The following is a 17,240-nucleotide window of genomic DNA, read 5'->3' on the forward strand; positions in this document are numbered from 1 at the left end:
CATAGGACGCACCAAGTTTTTTGGGGGGGAAATAGAAAAAAAATTATTTCCCCCCCCCAGGCACTTGTGGGGCCGGCAGCGGGGAGAAGCGCTCTTCTCCCCGCCGCCCGCCTGCAGACCAGGTCCGGGGACAGCGGGAAGACGCGCTGCGCCTCCCCGCTGTCCCCGGAGCTTGCAGGGCTGGCGGCAGGGAGAAGCACGCGTCTCCCCGCCGTCAGGCTCCAAACCACATCGGGAGACAGCGGGATGGCGGCGTTCCGCCTCCCCGCTGTCCCCCAACCTTGTGGGGCTGGCGCTGCGGCTCTCCTGAAGCCTGGAGAGCGAGAGGGGTCAGTGCGCACCGACCCCTCTCACTCTCCAGGCTTCAGCGAAAGCCTGCATTCGCCCCATAGGACGCACACACATTTCCCCTTCATTTTTGGAGGGGAAAAAGTGCGTCCTATAGGGCGAAAAATACGATACTTTGAACTACTAAGGGAGGCCACCTCCTGTGGAGGACTTAGAGAGAATGGCTTTCTCTCCCACCACCCTTAGCTTGATTGTGGGGCTGGGGCGGCAGGTCCGGTCTCTGTTCACGAACCTCTGTGCTTCTTTGGGACCCGGACACAGAGAATGGTGTTGGGTGACAAAGGCAGGTTCATACAGTTGTCTGCCAATCCCTGTGAACAAACCCTCATGATCTCATGCTTAAAACTTGACGTTGCAGGAGATGGGATGGTGAACTTCTCCAACTTTGTGTCTGCCTTGGGGAAAACAAGCCGCATCACTGAATTCGCAAGTAAGCAGACCAGACCTTCCTGCGTAAGGTTGGGTTAAATGTCTTTCCAGGGGGACGAAGGATGCTTGCTCTCACCCCTTGGTTACACCAAGAGCCAAGCTATTGCCAGTAGTGGAATATCCAAGCCCCGCATAATGATTGCCAGGGGTCGTTTTTTTAAAAAACCAGGGCAGATGTTTTCTCCAGCGCTGTGACAGTGTGGGGGGAGACAAATCCTTAGAAGAAACCAAGTAAAAAATTTTTTAAAGAGGCTGATGATGAATCCTCCAGGACAAACAAACGTGTTTAGATCACCCAAAGAACTTCCTTTGCTAAAAGGACTGTACAGTGGTACCTCGGGTTACATACGCTTCAGGTTACAGACTCCGCTAACCCAGAAATAATACCTCAGGTTAAGAACAGAAATCGCGCGACGGCGGTGCGGTGGCAGTGGGAGGCCCCATTAGCTAAAGTGGTGCTTCAGGTTAAGAACAGTTTCAGGTTAAGAACGGACCTCCGGAATGAATTAAGTACTTAACCCGAGGTATCACTGTACAGGGATTCCTTCAGATGTCTTCTAAAGGTTATATAGTTACTCATCTCCTTGACATCTGACGGGATGGCGTTCCACAGGGTGGGTGCCACCACTGAGAAGACCCTCTTGCCTGGTTTAAGTACTTAACTCGAGGTACCACTGTACTTGTTCTTGAAGGTATAGCTGATGTAGGATTCTGCTGCTGACATCCCATAGTCTAGTGGGAACACAGAGGCATGGAAGCACTGACCTGAACCCTCAGTATCGGCCCATCTTACAAGTGAAAAAAGCAGGATGGGGGGCTTCGTCCTGTTTGCAAGGGGGCCTGCTGAATTTCCTCAAATATTTTCGCCCCATGCTCACCTTTGGTTGCTGCTGTGGTGATGCTTCCGTTTGTTTGTTTGTTTGTTTGCTTATTTATTTACTTAAAATTGAAAAGCTTGTTCCCATCACTGCACAGTGGCGTAGCTTGGGGGGTGCAGGGGGGGCCGGCTGCACCGGGCGCAACATCTGGGGGTTAGGGTTAGGGGGAGTAAATCCACGGGTTAGGGGACGCAAATGACTTGCCTTGCCCCGGGTGCTGACAACCCACGCTACACCACTGTCACTGCATGTGGACTCCAAAGCTCCAGCATTCCCAGCCAACACCGTTCACGGACGGTGGTTGTTGCAGGCCAGGAATATACAGCCCTCTCTGGGGAGTGAGAACCAACACACTGTGCGCAAGGTGTGTTCTTGGGATAAAGTTCTAGGCTGAGGTTCAGCTGAGACATCAGGTGTCCATGTCTGCAGTGTTGAAAGGTGCCATTCAAGCCATCGACAAGATTGAAGGAGGCAAGGTGGCGGTGCACGACCTCCCGGCCTTTGCGAGATGCATGGGGGTCCACCTGTCCGACCACGATTTCAAGCGAGCTCTGAAACACGTATCTGTGGATGGTAAGTACAGGAGGAAATACTGGAAATGCTGGAATACCCAGCCAGCACTGCAGCAGGGAGGTTTTTTCTGTCTTGCAATGTCTTCTGCAACCGCCCAGTCTACATCAGGGGTTGTCAAAATGGTGCTCTCCATGTGTGGTTGGACTACAGCTCCCATCACCCCCCATGCCACCTGGGACCAGTGCTCCTCCCCCCCCCAAAAAAAATGTTTAGGGGTACTCTCATTTTGACTCAAGAAAATCACCATTTTATAATTCAGATCAGGGGAAATAAATACAGTAAATGGACAAAAGTACAAAGAACGTAGGGACGCGGGTGGCGCTGGGGGTTAAACCACAGAGCCTAGAGCTTGCCGATCAGAAGGTCGGCAGTTCGAATCCCCGCGACAGGGTGAGCTCCCGTTGCTCGGTCCCTGCTCCTGCCAACCTAGCAGTTCGAAAGCATGTCAAAGTGCAAGTAGATAAATAGGTACCACTCCGGCGGGAAGGTAAACAGCGTTTCCAAGCTCTGCTCTGGTTCGCCAGAAACGGCTTAGTCATGCTGGCCACATGACCCAGAAGCTGTACGCCAGCTCCCTTGGCCAATAAAGCGAGATGAGCACCGCAACCCCAGAGTCGGCCACGACTGGACCTAATGGTCAGGGGTCCCTTTACCTTTACAAAGGACGTGCATTGCCTCATATTACACAGCTGACAGCTCACAGTAACTTCCACATTGGCATGAGGCTGTGCAAACAAACATCTTCCCGACATTCATTGGTAAAACACCACACATCCACATTCCATGCTGCTTCACAAATTAAACTCTCGCTTCCGTCTTGTGACTCAGGAAACACCATGACAGGAAGTGAGGCCACCATCAGGAGTAGCAATGGAACTAATGATTCATCATGCTAGGGAAGAAACTTAACATTTATTTATTTATTTTTAGTTTCTTCTCCTGTTAGATTCACAAAATATTTAGCGGTATGCATACCCCTGTGTCCCCCCCCCCCCCAGAAAAAAGCACTGCCTGGAGCTAATTAGAATTGTAGTACAATAACATCTGGAGGACCTTGGTCTACATCAGCCTTTCTCAACCTGTGAGTCCCCAGATGATGTTGAACTACAACTCCCATCACCCCTAGCTAGCAAGGCCAGAGCTCAGGGATGATGGGAGTTGTAGTCCAACAACCTCTGGGGACCCACAGGTTGAGAACCGCTGGTCTACATTAACCTCCCATTCTGCCCCAGAGAAACATTAGCCCAAAATGATGTCCAGCTTGGCTGTTTTGCTTCCTAGAACTGTTGGAAGGGACATTGGAGTTCCTGCAGGATGCAGCTGTGGCATTGCTGACAGATGGCCATTCCGCCTCTTCTTAAATACCTCCGGCAATGGCCAGCCCATCGCTCTTGAAGGCTGTTCTTCCATCCAAGTGCTTTTACCGCTATGGCAATTCTCCTAGAGTTTTGCTAAAAGCTTACTTCCCTGCAGTTTCCACCCACTGGGTCTTGCCCTCCCCTGTGGAACATCTGAGAGCAAGTCTGCTCCACCTTCAGCAAGACAGCACTTCAGATATTGGAAGGTTGCTTTCCCACTCCCCTTAATCTCCTCTTCTCCAGGCTTAACAGCTTTTTCAACCATTCCTCTTGGGGTTTAGTTCCCAGGCCCCTCATGGTCCTCGTCACCCTTCTTTGGGATGTAGTCCAATTTCTCCGTGTCCTTCAACTTGGCCCACACCAAAGCCCTTTCTCCAAATTCCACCCCATGACAGTCAACTGGGGAGGGAAGCATGTTATATAGGTATTATATTCATCGCCCCACCCCCTTTTCCTGTCCCCTCCTACTGGTTTAAAAAGGTAAACTTTTTTAAATATATACTTTATACATTTGATTTGTAGGTGATGGAAAGGTAGTTGTGAAAGACTTCATGAAAGTCTTTACCAACACTCCACACTTCTCTGATCTGACAGGTAAGTGAGATTTTCAGCTGGGGAGGGACAGAGGATATGAGCATAGCTGTCAACATTTCCCCTTTTTTAAGAGAAATTCCTTTATTCCGAATAGGATTCCTCGCAAGAAAAGGGAAAAGTTGACAGCTATGGATATGAGGCACCATTGATGCTCTGTTTGAGCTGGGATATCGTAATTCAATTCACCTATCTGCTAGGGTTTGCAGTAGTATAGTTACCAGTTATTGTTGTTTAGTCATCTTAGTCGTGTTTGACTCTCCGTGACCCCATGAACTAGATCGTGCCTTGGAAACCCTCACTTTCTTCTCAAAGCTACTCCTTTTTTTATCTCCATGGAGTTTTCTTGGCAAAATACTGGAGTGGTTTGCCAGTTCCTTCTCCTGGTGGAGCACATTTAGTCTAAACTCTTGGCTATGACCTGTCTGTCTTGGGTGGCCCTGCACGGCATAGCTCAGACCTTTTTGGAGTTATTCAAGCCCCTTTGCCACGACAAAGCAGTGATCGACGAAGGGGTAGTTACCAATTAATTATTACTAATTCAGTGTTATTTATTAAGTAATATTATTATTATTAACTAACTCATCAATTTTATCCACTGGATGACTTGCACAAAGTGACCTTGGGCCCAGTCACTGTCTCTCAGCCTAACCTACCTCACAGGGTTGTTGTGAAGAGAAAAATGGGGTGGGGAGAAATATGCACAGGACCCTGAGACCTCCTTGGAGGAAAAAGTACTATATAAATGTAATAAATGAGCAAATAATATGGTAAGGTAAAGGTAAAGGGACCCCTGACCATTTGGTCCAGTCATGGCCGACTCTGGGGTTGCGGCGCTCATCTCGCTTTATTGGGCAAGAGAGCTGGCGTACAACTTCCAGGTCATGTGGCCAGCATGACTAAGCCGCTTCTGGCAAACCAGAGCAGCGCATGGAAATGCCGTTTACCTTCCCTTCGGAGCGGTACCTGTTTATCTACTTGCACTTTGACGTGCTTTCGAACTGCTAGGTTGGCAGGAGCAGGGACCAAGCAACAGGAGCTCACCCCGTTGCGGGGATTCGAACTGCTGACCTTCTGATTGGCAAGTCCTAGGCTCTGTGGTTTAACCCACAGTGTCACCCGCATCCCTTTAATAATACAGTAGGCCGGCACTTAATCCAGGGCCATCTTAAGTATATCCGGCGCCGTAGTGTAAAGCTCCCTCCGGTGCCCCCCACCCCATTTCCCAGAGTTGTCCACCTTTTTCTAGGGAGAACAGCGCTGCCGGCGGGGCTGGAGGAAGTGGGCAGTGGCTGAAGGGCAGCTCCTCCGGTGGGTAAGAGGCAGAGGCTGGACGCGGCGCCTCCTGGCTCAGCTGGCCACTTCGTGCCATGGTGGCCATAGCAGAGGGAGGCTCCGGGTGCAGTACTGCTTCAGCGCGGCATGGCGGAGGCAGGCGAGCTGATGCCAGGAGGCGCCGCGTCCAGCCTCCACCTCTTCCCTGGCACCCTCCAGAACTTGGTGCCCTGGCGCCCCGTGCCACTAGCCTCTATGGGTAAGACGCCCCTGACTTAATCATTACGATTCAGAAGGTTCCTGTGGATACAAATTATTTCAAGACTACCTGGGCGGGAGGAGGACTTTGGATTTGATCTCCCGCTTTATCACTACCCGAAGGAGTCTCAAAGCAGCTAACATTCTCCTTTCCCTTCCTTCCCCACAACAAACACTCTGTGAGGTGAGTGGGGCTGAGAGACTTCAGAGAAGTGTGACTGGCCCAAGGTCACCCAGCAGCTGCATGTGGAGGAGCGGGGAATCGAACCTGGTTCACCAGAATACAAGTCTACTCTTCTTAACCACTACACCACACTGGCTCTCTGATTCTTATAGAATCATAGAACTGTAGAGTTGGAAAGGACCACAAGGGTCAGTCCAACCCTCTGCAATGGAAGAATTTTTGCCCAACGTGGGGCTCAAACCCACGTCCCTGAGATTAAGAGTCTCATGCTCTACCAACTGGTTTTGTTTGAAGTAGAGCTGCATTTTTCAGCAAACGGTGCCATTTTCCCCAACAGCCTTTTTTAACTGAAAAATTATGTATTTTGTAAGGGAAATAACAGATTTTCTTTTTTAAAAAAAGCAACAGCAAAATATTCTTCAGATATTTGATACAACGCAGCGTTGTGCATCAGATTAAGTTGTGGGTAATATAGGGACGCGGGTGGCTGTAGTGAGCTGTGGGTTAAACCACAGAGCCTAGGACTTGCCAATCAGAAGGTCGGCAGTTCGAATCCCCACAACAGGGTGAGCTCCCGTTGCTCAGTCCCTGCTCCTTCCAACCTAGCAGTTCGAAAGCACCTCAAAGTGCAAGTAAATAAATAGGTACCGCTCCGGTGTGAAGGTAAACGGCATTTCTGTGCACTGCTCTGGTTCACCAGAAGCGGCTTAGTCATGCTGGCCCCATGACCCAAAAGCTGTACACCGGCTCCCTTGGCCAATAAACCGAGATGAGCGCCGCAACCCCAGAGTCGGTCACGACTGGACCTAATGGTCAGGGGTGCCTTTACCTTTACCTAATATATAACTGCCTCCTGTAGCTATTAACCAGGGTAAGCCCACGTTTGCTAGCATCTGTTCTTGATAACTTCTTGCCCCATTTCATTCCTGTGGGGGAACCAATTGAGTGAACACCATAGGGTAGAAAGAGATAGATGCAGGCAACAAGACAGTGTTCGTTCCAGTCAGCATAAGGCTTCCTAAAAATTAGGGTGTTTAGAGGCAGGTCTTTCAGGACCCTGGACAGGGCTCAGGGCATGGAGATCTCCTTCCATGACAAGCTCAGGGTTCATGCACACTTTCGTTTGTGCCTTGATTTTTAGGTGGGGGTCAGGTTTGTCCTGCCACTGTCCCCAGGAAAACCTACCGTTCGGAACAGACATCCATCTGCAAAAAAAACAAAAAAACAAATTGACATTCGTTCCAATTCAGCAGTAAACCGCAGTTTTCCCCAGGGAGAGTAGCAGGGCAAACAAACAAGTCTCAGTCTTGACTCAAGATGATTTGAATGGCTAGCACCACCCCATTCTCCCTAGGGGCCCAAGATGTCAAGCGCGGGGGGGGGGCACGTCTTGGGCTCCAAATCAGTGTTGGGACTAGGGTCCAATCCCCACTCCGATCAGTTCTGCTGGCAGTGCACCCTCTGTGTGTGGGTCACGGCCAGACTTCAAGGTCTTGACATTCACAAGTGTCATAAGTGACGGAAGACTGGTGTGATGGCCTTTCGTTGCCTTGGAAGCCAGATCCCAAATCTTTGTGTATCTGTTTGTGTGTGTGTGTGTGTGTGTGTGTGTAAACAAATATATATATATCACATCACACACACCACGCCCATCTGGCTTAAGGTTACCAGATATTTTTCAATGAATCCGGGGACACTTTTCAGTTTCAATAGGAATGATAGGATTTTGTCAGGGGACTGATTTGTAAATCTGGGGACTGTCCCCGGGAAACGGGGACGTCTGGTAACCTTAATCTGGCTGGGTTTCCCCAGCCACTCTGGGCAGCTTCCAGCAGAGGACTAAAAACAGCATGAAACTTCAAACATTAAAAACTTCCCTAAACAGGGCTGCCTTCAGATGTCTTCTAAAAGTCAGATAGTTGTTTATTTCCTTGACAGGAAGGGTGCCACTACCAAGAAGGCCCTCTGTCTGGTTCCCTGTAACCTCACTTCTCGCAATGAGGGAACCGCCAGAAGGCCCTCAGAGCTGGACCTCAGTGTCCGGGCTGAATGATGGGGGTGGAGACGCTCCTTCAGGTATAAAAAGATCCACTGCTTCCATGTCAGATATCCAGTGAGAGGTTCCCCTACATCTCCAGATGACTTCTTGCATGCAGCTCCTCTCTCTCTCTCTCTCTCTCTCTCTCTCTCTCTCTCTCTCATTCCAAACTACGGTTTTCTTTCCCTGAGCAGTTACACAGCTGCCTCCTCTGAGGACATCTATTTTCTGTACATCTGTTTACAGTATGATGGAATTATTCAGTTGCTCCAAAAACATGGACACAGGATTGGGAGAAGGCCAGGCCAGGCCATAGCAGCCTTCTTTGTAGATGAGTGCTTTAGACCAGGCACAGGCAAACTTGGCCCTCCAGATGTTTTGAGACTACAATTCCCATCATTCCTGACCACTGGTCCTGTTATTTAGGGATGATGGGAGTTGTAGTCCCAAAACATCCGGAGGGCCGAGTTTGCCTATGCCTGTTTTAGACTCACTGAAGACATTCCTTGTTCCATTTAGTTCTAAAATACACTAGCAGATCAGGAAATGCCGGATTAGATTATCCTTCTAGCTCTTTGCTTCTTGGAAAGGCCTCAAAGTGGGATGAGGGGTGCAGAGATTCACTTTTAATGTTTTGGCCAAGGGGCCATTATACCAGTTGCTGGTTAGTGTGAGTAAAACTCAACATTGCTTTACCTCTTAGTGCTGAAGGGCATCATCAAAGCCGTTGACACCCTTCAGGAAAACAGAATCTCGCTGGATGAACTCAATCCCACCCTCAAGAGCATGGGCATTCGCTTAAACCCACACGAGTATGAACAGCTAATCACGAGGACAACTTCTGATAGTGAGTATTACTGGGTAAGGACACCTATTGGGAGGGTGAGGCCTTGGTCGTGCCTTCTCAGTCGCCTGCTGTTGCCTGGCAACGGGAACCACGAGGTGCCTCAGGCTGCAGGTGTGTGAGGGACGTGATATAGAAGAGATCTTTAATAGAGAAAGAGTCCAGTGGGAGAAAAGGTCCCAGGACTTGCTGTCCCATCGTTCGATGTAATCTCTTTCCCCTCTGCAGAAACTGGGAAAATTGATATTGGGCAAGTCATGAAGAAGATATCCAAATTGCGACGCTTCACAGAAATGGAAGGTGAGGGGGAAGGCACAGGTTAGGAACACGGTAGTGGTGGGTGGGGAATTACGCTATTAGAGGGGGAAACCTGTGTTGAAGTTTTCTTTCAAATCCAGCTTTTTGAAAAGAACCGATTTGGAGCCTGTTTTGTATCATGCCTCTTGCACCCCTACCACCAGGTGTCTCTTCCCTGGCTTCCAGGCCTACTGAGGGACACAGAGTACAACACAGTCGGACTGAAAGGCTTTGTGACTGAGTTTTTAAGGAAGGCTCCTCCTCTTTCTTTCTTTCTTTCTTTCTTTCTTTCTTTCTTTCTTGTTGTTATTTTCCGCCCATCTGGCTGGGTTGCCCAAGCGACTCTGGGCGGCTTCCAACAAATAAAAACATAATACTGTGACACCTCAGTTTTCAAACATCTCAGAAGTCAAACATTTCGGTTTTCGAATGGCAAAAATCTGGAAGTAACGCTTTTCGGAAGTTGAACGTGCCACACGGTTTCCATATTGAATTTTCCGTAAGTAAATGCTTCCAGAAGTAAATGCTTTGGTTTCAGAAGTCGAATTTTCTTCTGGAACGGATTACGTTCGACAACCAAGGTACCACCATAAAATGTAAAATGTTAAAATCTTCCAGACACAGGGCTGCCTTCAGATGTCTTCAAAAAGTTGTGTAGTTCTTTAATCTCCTTGACATCTGATGGGAGGGCGTTCCACCGGGTGGGTGCCACTACTGAGAAGGCCCTCTGCCTTGTTCCCTGTAACCTCGCTTCTTGCAGTGAGGGAACTGCCAGAAGGCCCTCGGAGCTGGACCTCAGTGTCCGGGCTGAACGATGGGGGTGGAGACGCTCCTTCAGGTATACTGGGCCGAGGCCATTTAGGGCTTTAAAGCTCAGCACCAACACATTGAACTGTGCTTGGAAACATACTGGGAGCCAATGTAGGTCCTTTAGGACTGGTGTTATATGGCCCCAGTCACCAGTCTCGTCGGCACATATTTTATTTTATTTCAGGCTTAAAAGTTGCATTTTGTCACTCAACAGTTATATCCAATTCTACAATACTAATGACTTCCTGCTCACCCATCATCAGTGTTTGTCATCAGAATTTCAAAGAGTTGCATTTTATAATCCCACCATATCCAGTTTTATCCTCTCTAACAAGTTTCTTAATATGTTTGGCTATTTTCCCCCCCCTTAAGCTTCAAAACCCTGCTGTGGCTTTCAGATATGGAAAATACATTTTTTAAACAGACTAGAAAGGGTCTCTGGTCCTCCTTAAAAGATTCTAAAATTATGCCTCTTATTATCAGTGCCGACAGTTTTGCCATCTTCTGTTCTTCCTCCCTGTAGTTCTGAACAACGCCATCAAGACTTTTAGCCAGTTCAAGGATGAGAAAGTGAAGGTGTCGGATGTGGAGGCCTGCTTCAGAACCATTGGGGTCCATTTAACTAAACCAGAACTAAAGCAAGCCATAAATTCTGTGGTAGTTTCCGGTGAGCATTCATTCTTACACATGTTACTCATTTTGCCAAGGACCTCCCGAGTTCACAGGACCTGAACCCGGGAGAGCAGGCGCGAGAACATTTCCTTCCTCTTTCAGTGCAGTCGTACCTTGGAAGTCGAACGGAATCCGTTCCGAAAGTCTGCTCAACATCCAAAATATTTGGCAACCAAAGCACAGCTTCTGATTGGCTGCAGGAAGCTCCTGCAGCCAATCTGAAGCCCCGTCAGACGTTCAGGTTCCAAAGAACATTTGCAAACCGGAACACTCACTTCCGGGTTTGCGGCGTTCAGGAGCTAAACGTCTGAGTACCAAGGTGTTTGAGATCCAAGGTACGACTGTAATTTGAAAGCTACTTCACATGTGACATTTTTCATATGTGGCTTGTGAGTAGGGCAGAATGCACGGCTGCAAGTTTTAACTTTGATTGATGGGCCTGCTTCTGATTGGTGGAGCTGTGTGACATAAAGGCTGTCAGATAAGCTGGTTCCTCTTTGGGGGAATCATAGAATCTTAGAACTGTAGAGCTGGAAGGGGACCCAAAGAGCCATCTAGACTAACCCCCTGGAATCACAGCGAAAGAATCCCTGGCAGATGGCCACCCAGCCACAGTAATCCAATAAACCTTCAGAGCCCAAGCCTCTTTCCCCTTTCGTCCGAGAACAGAAGGCTTGGGTCCTTCTTTCTGCCGAGCCAAGAAGCCCTGCTCATCCCTGGAGCTTTCCTGAAGATATAATAGCATAAGGACTCCAGGCCATCTTTAGTCTCTTTACGTTAATCCAGCCATTCTCAAGGTTAGGTCCTCAGATGTTGTTGGACTACAACTCCCATCATCCCTAGCTAGTGGGACCAGTGGTCAGGGATGATGGGAGTTGTAGTCCCAAAACATTTGGAGGGCTGAGTTTGGGGATGCCTGCTCTTAATGATTCCATAACTGCTCTGCTTCTTCTGTAGCTGATGGGACTGTGGTTGTCAAGGAACTGACCGCAGCAATGAAGTCAACCAGGCGGTTTGCAAATTTTTCAGGTAAGATCTTGGGCATACACAAATGTGTGTAGAGAAGGCACACCTTAGAATGTTTGTTCTTTCATATGTGGAGGACCTGTAAAAGGATAAAACAGTATTGGGAAATAATTTAGAATGAATTGAAAAAAATGTTTTAAAGCACCTTTCCCCCCAAGAGTCCATTTGGTTGGGGAGATGATGAGATTTTGGGATCTGTGTGGAGGTGGGAATCTTCAGTCGTTGCAACCGTGTCATCGGGGCAAGATCTACTGGGAAGCAGGGCCGGCTTACCCATAGGCACTAGGGGTGCGGGGCACCCAGGCCTTGGGCTCTCAGGGGCGCCAGGCTGAGGGTCTGGGGCCGAGATTTGGAGTCCGGGCATTGAAAAGCCAGGCCAGCCAACAGCCGCTGCTGAGCACAGCACAGCCCGTTGGAGCACCGCAAGCTTTTCTGCTACGGACGATGAGGCGCTGCTGGGATTGGCAGGCCGTCGAGAGGCCCGCCCAGCTCACACACACTGTTCACACGAGGTGCGTAGCTTCCCTCCCAAGCATTTGAGGAGATTGCTCTCCTCCCGCCACCAACAGTGGCATGGGAGAGAATTGTGTGCCCCCCAAAAAAGCTCCACAACTCTGAGCTGCCCCCCTAAAAAAAGCTCAAGAACTTTGGCCTGCCCCCCCCCAAAAAAATTGGGGTGCTGGGCAGTTCTTTGCACCCCGGTGCAGCATATACTAAAGATGGCCCTGCTGGGAAGAGTTGCAGTGCTCACTAGGCCTGAGCTGGGTTTGTTTCTTTGAACTAAGAGTCGCCCTGTAAGTTATTACAGTGGTACCTCGGGTTAAGTACTTAATTCGTTCTGGAGGTCTGTTCTTAACCTGAAACTGTTCTTAACCTGAAGCACCAATGGGGCCTCCCGCTGCTGCCGCGCTGCCGGAGCACGATTTCTGTTCTCATCCTGAAGCAAAGTTCTTAACCCGAGGTACTATTTGTGGGTTAGCAGAGTCTGTAACCTGAAGCGTCTGTAACCTGAAGTGTGTGTAATCCAAGGTACCACTGTACTGACTTGAGCCCGCAGCCCACCCTGACCCAGGGTGGGTTTTTTCTTAGCAAGTGGGCCACAAAGCGTGTCTCCAAGCGAGAGCCTTCACTCTTAACGTGACTTTTAAATGCTGCTGCTGATGTTCCCTTCTGCAGGCGTCATGGAGAACATCTGTGCTCTCAAGTTAATAAAAGAGCACAGCATGGGGGAGTCTCCGGCTGTGGAGGGCACCACCAGCCGCTTGGGCCTGCGCATGGCTAACAGGTTGATTGCTCAGGTGCTGAAGTCGGTACGTATGACGGGTAAGTGGTCAACTGAAGAGAAGTGGCTAGCCATTGTAGATAAGCTTTGTCTGAAAATCGCCTCCCAGTAACTATCTGTTCCAGGGGGGGGTCAAGAATCTTTCTCAGCCAAGGGGCCACCTTGCCTTGTGGGCAGCCTTCTGGCAGGTTCATACCAGTGTGGGCAAGTCTAGAGACAAAAGTGGGTTATACGTAGGGCTGCCTCTGAAGACGGTACGGAAACTTCAGCTGGTGAAGAACTCAGCGGCCAGGTTGCTCACCAGAGCAAGACAGTTTGAGTTTATTACACTGATCCTATTCTAGATTAATAGAATTTCAAAGGTAAAATAAGGTTAGAATGTGTTAAGATAATTATAGGACAGATAACAGAGGAAGATAAGAAAGGAATTGCTAAAACAATTGACAGAAGTGGAATACAAAAAGGGAGGTGTGAGGAGGTCGGTGAAATAAGTGAATGAAAGATAAGACATTGAAATTGTTTGTTTGTTTTAAATTGTTTAAATTGTTTTTGTTTGGTTTTGGTAGTTTAATGTGTTAGTGTAGTATATTGTTAGTTTAATGTGTTAGTGTATTTGTATTGTATTGTATTGTTTCCTTTTTTGTTTTTTCTTCTTCTTGTTTTGTGGTGTTTAAATTGTTCAAAAAGCAATAAATATTATATATATATATGTGTGTGTGTATATATATATATATGTGTGTGTGTGTGTGTATATAACTGATCCTAGTCCAATTGCACTGTCTACCGATTAGTTTCCGGGCCCAATTCAAAGTGCTGGTTTTGACCTATAAAGCCTTAAACGGCTCAGGACCGCAATACCTCAAGGACCGCCTCTTTCCATATGAACCCTGATGTTCCCCAGATCCCTGGCTGGGGACTTGGAGGGATAAATGCCCAAGGCCTAAGCCAAGGTCTCCCTACATCTGAATCTTAAAATTGTGGCCAATTTTAATCCCATAACACAGTGTTGTGTGTCTGTATTCCACGCGGGAGCTTACCTGGGGTTGGGGGGGTGGTTTCCGCCTGTCCACTCAAAGGTTTTATTTACAAAACAAAGTTGGTAAGACAAAGGATGTATCAGGAGGTAATATTCTTTCAGGGATCAATTAATTTATTAATTACACTAAATATAAAGGTGTTGCAGGCATTAAAACAATCTATGGCTTTTTAAATGTGCCTGTGGGGGAGGGTTTGGGGTTTGTTTGTTTTTTGTTACGTTATATATTTCATGTCTGTATACTGTAAACTGCCCTGTATGTAAATTTAATGAAAAATAACAGTAGTAATACAGTGGAACCTTGGTTCTTGAACTTAATCCATTCCGGAAGTCCAATCGACCCCCAAAACTGTTCAAAAACCAAGGCGCAGCTTCCAATTGGCTACAGGAGCTACTTGCACTCAAGTGGAAGCTGTGTCGAAAATTTGGCTTCCGAAAAACGTTCAAAAACCAAAACACTTACTTCTGGGTTTGCGGCATTCGGGAGCCAATTTGTTTGTCAACTATGCCATTTGAGAACCAAGGTATAACTGTATTGTGGGCATCTCTTTCAAGTATTGCAGAGCCCCCATCTGTTTTGCCTCTCTTTTTTTGATGGCTATTATTATTATTATTATTATTATTGCAACGTTTTCAATCAATCCCCTTCTTACCACCATTGTAACTTGCAGAAGCTGGGCAGCCACATTTCATTAATTTCTTGAGGGTTTTGACGAGGAATGATCAAATCAGAACAGCGGCAGGTAAGAATGTCGCCACAAGTGGTCGTTTAATGAACGCGGCACAGTGGCGGGTCATGGAGCCTAGGCCCGCAATACCGCTTACCGTCAATGGTGGGCGACATTGCAGCACAGCGGCACCCCGCTGCTCCCACAGTGTCTCTTGCTGGGTCCCGAGACAAGGGAAGACATAGCACCCTCTCCAGCCAGCCAGGGAACATTTGAGTTGGCCAATAGCGGCTGGACCAAGGGGTGGGCACTTTGGGGGGCGGGCCTAACTGGTTCCTTCAAGGACTTCACTCAGGTCTGTTCCCAGAGTAAAGAATCCCAGCCTCTTACCTGGCACTTTGGACTTGCTGGATCTCCCACCTACCCTCTTTATAGTTAGGTGTAGGGAAATGGTTGCTTATGCATTAGGGCATGGGCGAAAGTTTATTACAGGGTCAAGCAAGAAGCTGCTTGGAGCATGAACAGCGCGTGAACAGCTCATGCTATTTCAGTGATTGGTTCACGTAGCATAGCCTGAGGGTGGCATGATGCCCCTGTATGGTACTGTACTGTACTGTCTTTGTCTGCTGGCTGATGCAATGTTGTATGCTTTTGCTGTACGCAATAAATGTGGGCTGCAGCTCCTGAGGCTGTGAGATCCCTTCAAGCTATCTTGGTGTGAGACTGATTCATTGCTGATGACGAGCAGGTCCTCGTCATTTGGTGCCCCATGTGACTGATTTCGGACTTCACGTTGCTTACCAGCGCTCACCTCCTCGTCAGTTAGGCTGTCTCCTGCCCGTCACTGGGTGGTGTTTGTTTTCTGACCTTGCTATGGATGATGATAATAATTTATTATGTATACCCTGCCCATCTGGCTGGGTTTCCCCAGCCACTCTGGGCGGCTCCCAACAGAATACAGTGGACGCTCGGGTTGCGAACGTGATCCGTGCAGGATGCATGTTCACAACCCACGGTGGCGTGTATGCACACTCGCGGGTTGCGATTCGGTGCTTCTGCGCATGCGCAAAGCGCGATTTGGCGCTTCTGCACATGCGCGACCACCGAAACCCAGAAGTAACCTGTTCCGGTACTTCCGGGTTTCGGCGGGTCCGTAACCCGAAAAAATGCAACCTGAAGCATCTGTAACCCGAGGTATGACTGTATTAAAAACACGATAAAACATCAAACATTAAAAACTTCCCTAAACAGGGCTGCCTTCAGATGCCTTCTAAAAGTCAGATAGTTGTTTATTTCCTTGACATCTGATGGGAGGGCATTCCACAGGAGGGGCACCACTACCAAGAAGGCCTTCTGCCTGGTTCCCGTAGCCTCACTTCTTGCAGTGAGGGAACCACCAGAAGGCCCTCGGAGCTGGACCTCAAGCTTCTGGGCTGAGCGATGGGGGTGGATTACAATCGGTTGCAGTATTTGGGGCCAGGGAGGAATTTGTCCTTCAGGTCTGTTCACATTATCCCTGACCATCAATGATGTTGGAGGACCACAGGCTGGTTTCCCCCAGTTTACACTAACTGTCATGGCTCCCACCCAGAGGCTTATGGGTGTTGTGTGTGGGAAAGAGTGCCGGGACGTGGGTGGCACTGTGGGTTAAACCACAGAGCCTAGGACTTGCCGATCAGAAGGTCGGCGGTTTGAATCCTCGCGACGGGGTGAGCTCCTGTTGCTCGGTCCCTGCTCCTGCCAACCTAGCAGTTCGAAAGCACGTCAAAGTGCAAGTAGATAAATAGGTACCGCTCCGGCAGGAAGGTAAACGGCGTTTCCGTGTGCTACTCTGGTTCACCAGAAGCGGCTTAGTCATGCTGGCCATGTGACCCAGAAGCTGTACGCTGGCTCCCTCGGCCGAGATGAGCGCTGCAACCCCAGAGTCGGCCACAACTGGACCTAATGGTCAGGGGTCCCTTTACCTTTATATACACTGAACAAGAGTTCCCGGCAGTGTTCAGAACCCAGGGGGAAAAGATGGCTGTTGAACTTAAAGCCACTTTAAGCTACCATCAGCTAGCATTGTGGTGTAGATCTATGCCCTGTAGATATAGCTTTGTCACCTAGCTTAACCTGCCCTCTGGATTGCTGTCTGCTTGATCTCTTCTCTTCCCTTCCCTTCCTCTTGAATCCTGCAGCCTTGACAGATGGTTTTGAATCCCTTGCCAAGTTGGAAAATGGGAAGATAGGCATGGAAGGATTGCAGGTGGTCCTGAACAGCTTCAACATCTTCTTGTCCCCAAAAGAGGCATCGGACGCGTTGGCCCTTTGCAATGTTGATGGTAAGTAGCTTTTGTGGCCAGTGGGGGTATTTGTGAAGTGAGGCTGGCTTGGAAAGGCCCTCGAGTTCAATTCAGTTGCAAAAGAGGCCATCCCATTGCTCCTAGAACAACCGTCTTTTTGTCTTGTGTTTTGGAGAGTAGTACACTAGTGCCGTTAATAAAGACATGCAAATAGCCACTTGCCTGGTTGTTTATGGCAAATAGGAATTGCCTCCAGGAGAGTGGACAAGGAATCTTTTGTAAATTTCACCCACCCCCCACTTTCAGGCAAAAAGACTGTGAATCTGAAGGACTTCTTCAAAGGAACAACCTATACTGCAACTTTTATTACTCATCCAGGTAAGCAAAG

At 48.6% G+C, this 17,240-nt stretch overlaps 1 protein-coding gene across 8 annotated transcripts in view; it reads left to right on the plus strand.

Annotated features, from left to right (window-relative positions):
• The window catches only part of LOC310661417 (uncharacterized protein), a 122,396-nt gene that overhangs the window by 32,009 nt on the left and 73,147 nt on the right, over positions 1-17,240 (plus strand). For 7 of the 8 annotated variants that reach the window (XM_083407347.1, XM_083407348.1, XM_083407352.1 and 4 more), the window contains 11 exons: positions 707-778; positions 2,085-2,228; positions 4,109-4,180; positions 8,636-8,779; positions 9,005-9,076; positions 10,407-10,550; positions 11,513-11,584; positions 12,758-12,904; positions 14,571-14,642; positions 16,748-16,891; positions 17,159-17,230. In XM_083407347.1, coding sequence (XP_083263473.1) covers positions 707-778; positions 2,085-2,228; positions 4,109-4,180; positions 8,636-8,779; positions 9,005-9,076; positions 10,407-10,550; positions 11,513-11,584; positions 12,758-12,904; positions 14,571-14,642; positions 16,748-16,891; positions 17,159-17,230 — 1,155 coding nt within the window. The remainder of the gene's footprint in view (positions 1-706; positions 779-2,084; positions 2,229-4,108; positions 4,181-8,635; positions 8,780-9,004; positions 9,077-10,406; positions 10,551-11,512; positions 11,585-12,757; positions 12,905-14,570; positions 14,643-16,747; positions 16,892-17,158; positions 17,231-17,240) is intronic. The other variant, XM_083407349.1, reaches the window with a different exon arrangement.

Source organism: Podarcis tiliguerta (assembly GCF_965153285.1).
Source record: "Podarcis tiliguerta genome assembly, chromosome: 13".
NCBI classification, from domain to species: domain Eukaryota; kingdom Metazoa; phylum Chordata; class Lepidosauria; order Squamata; family Lacertidae; genus Podarcis; species Podarcis tiliguerta.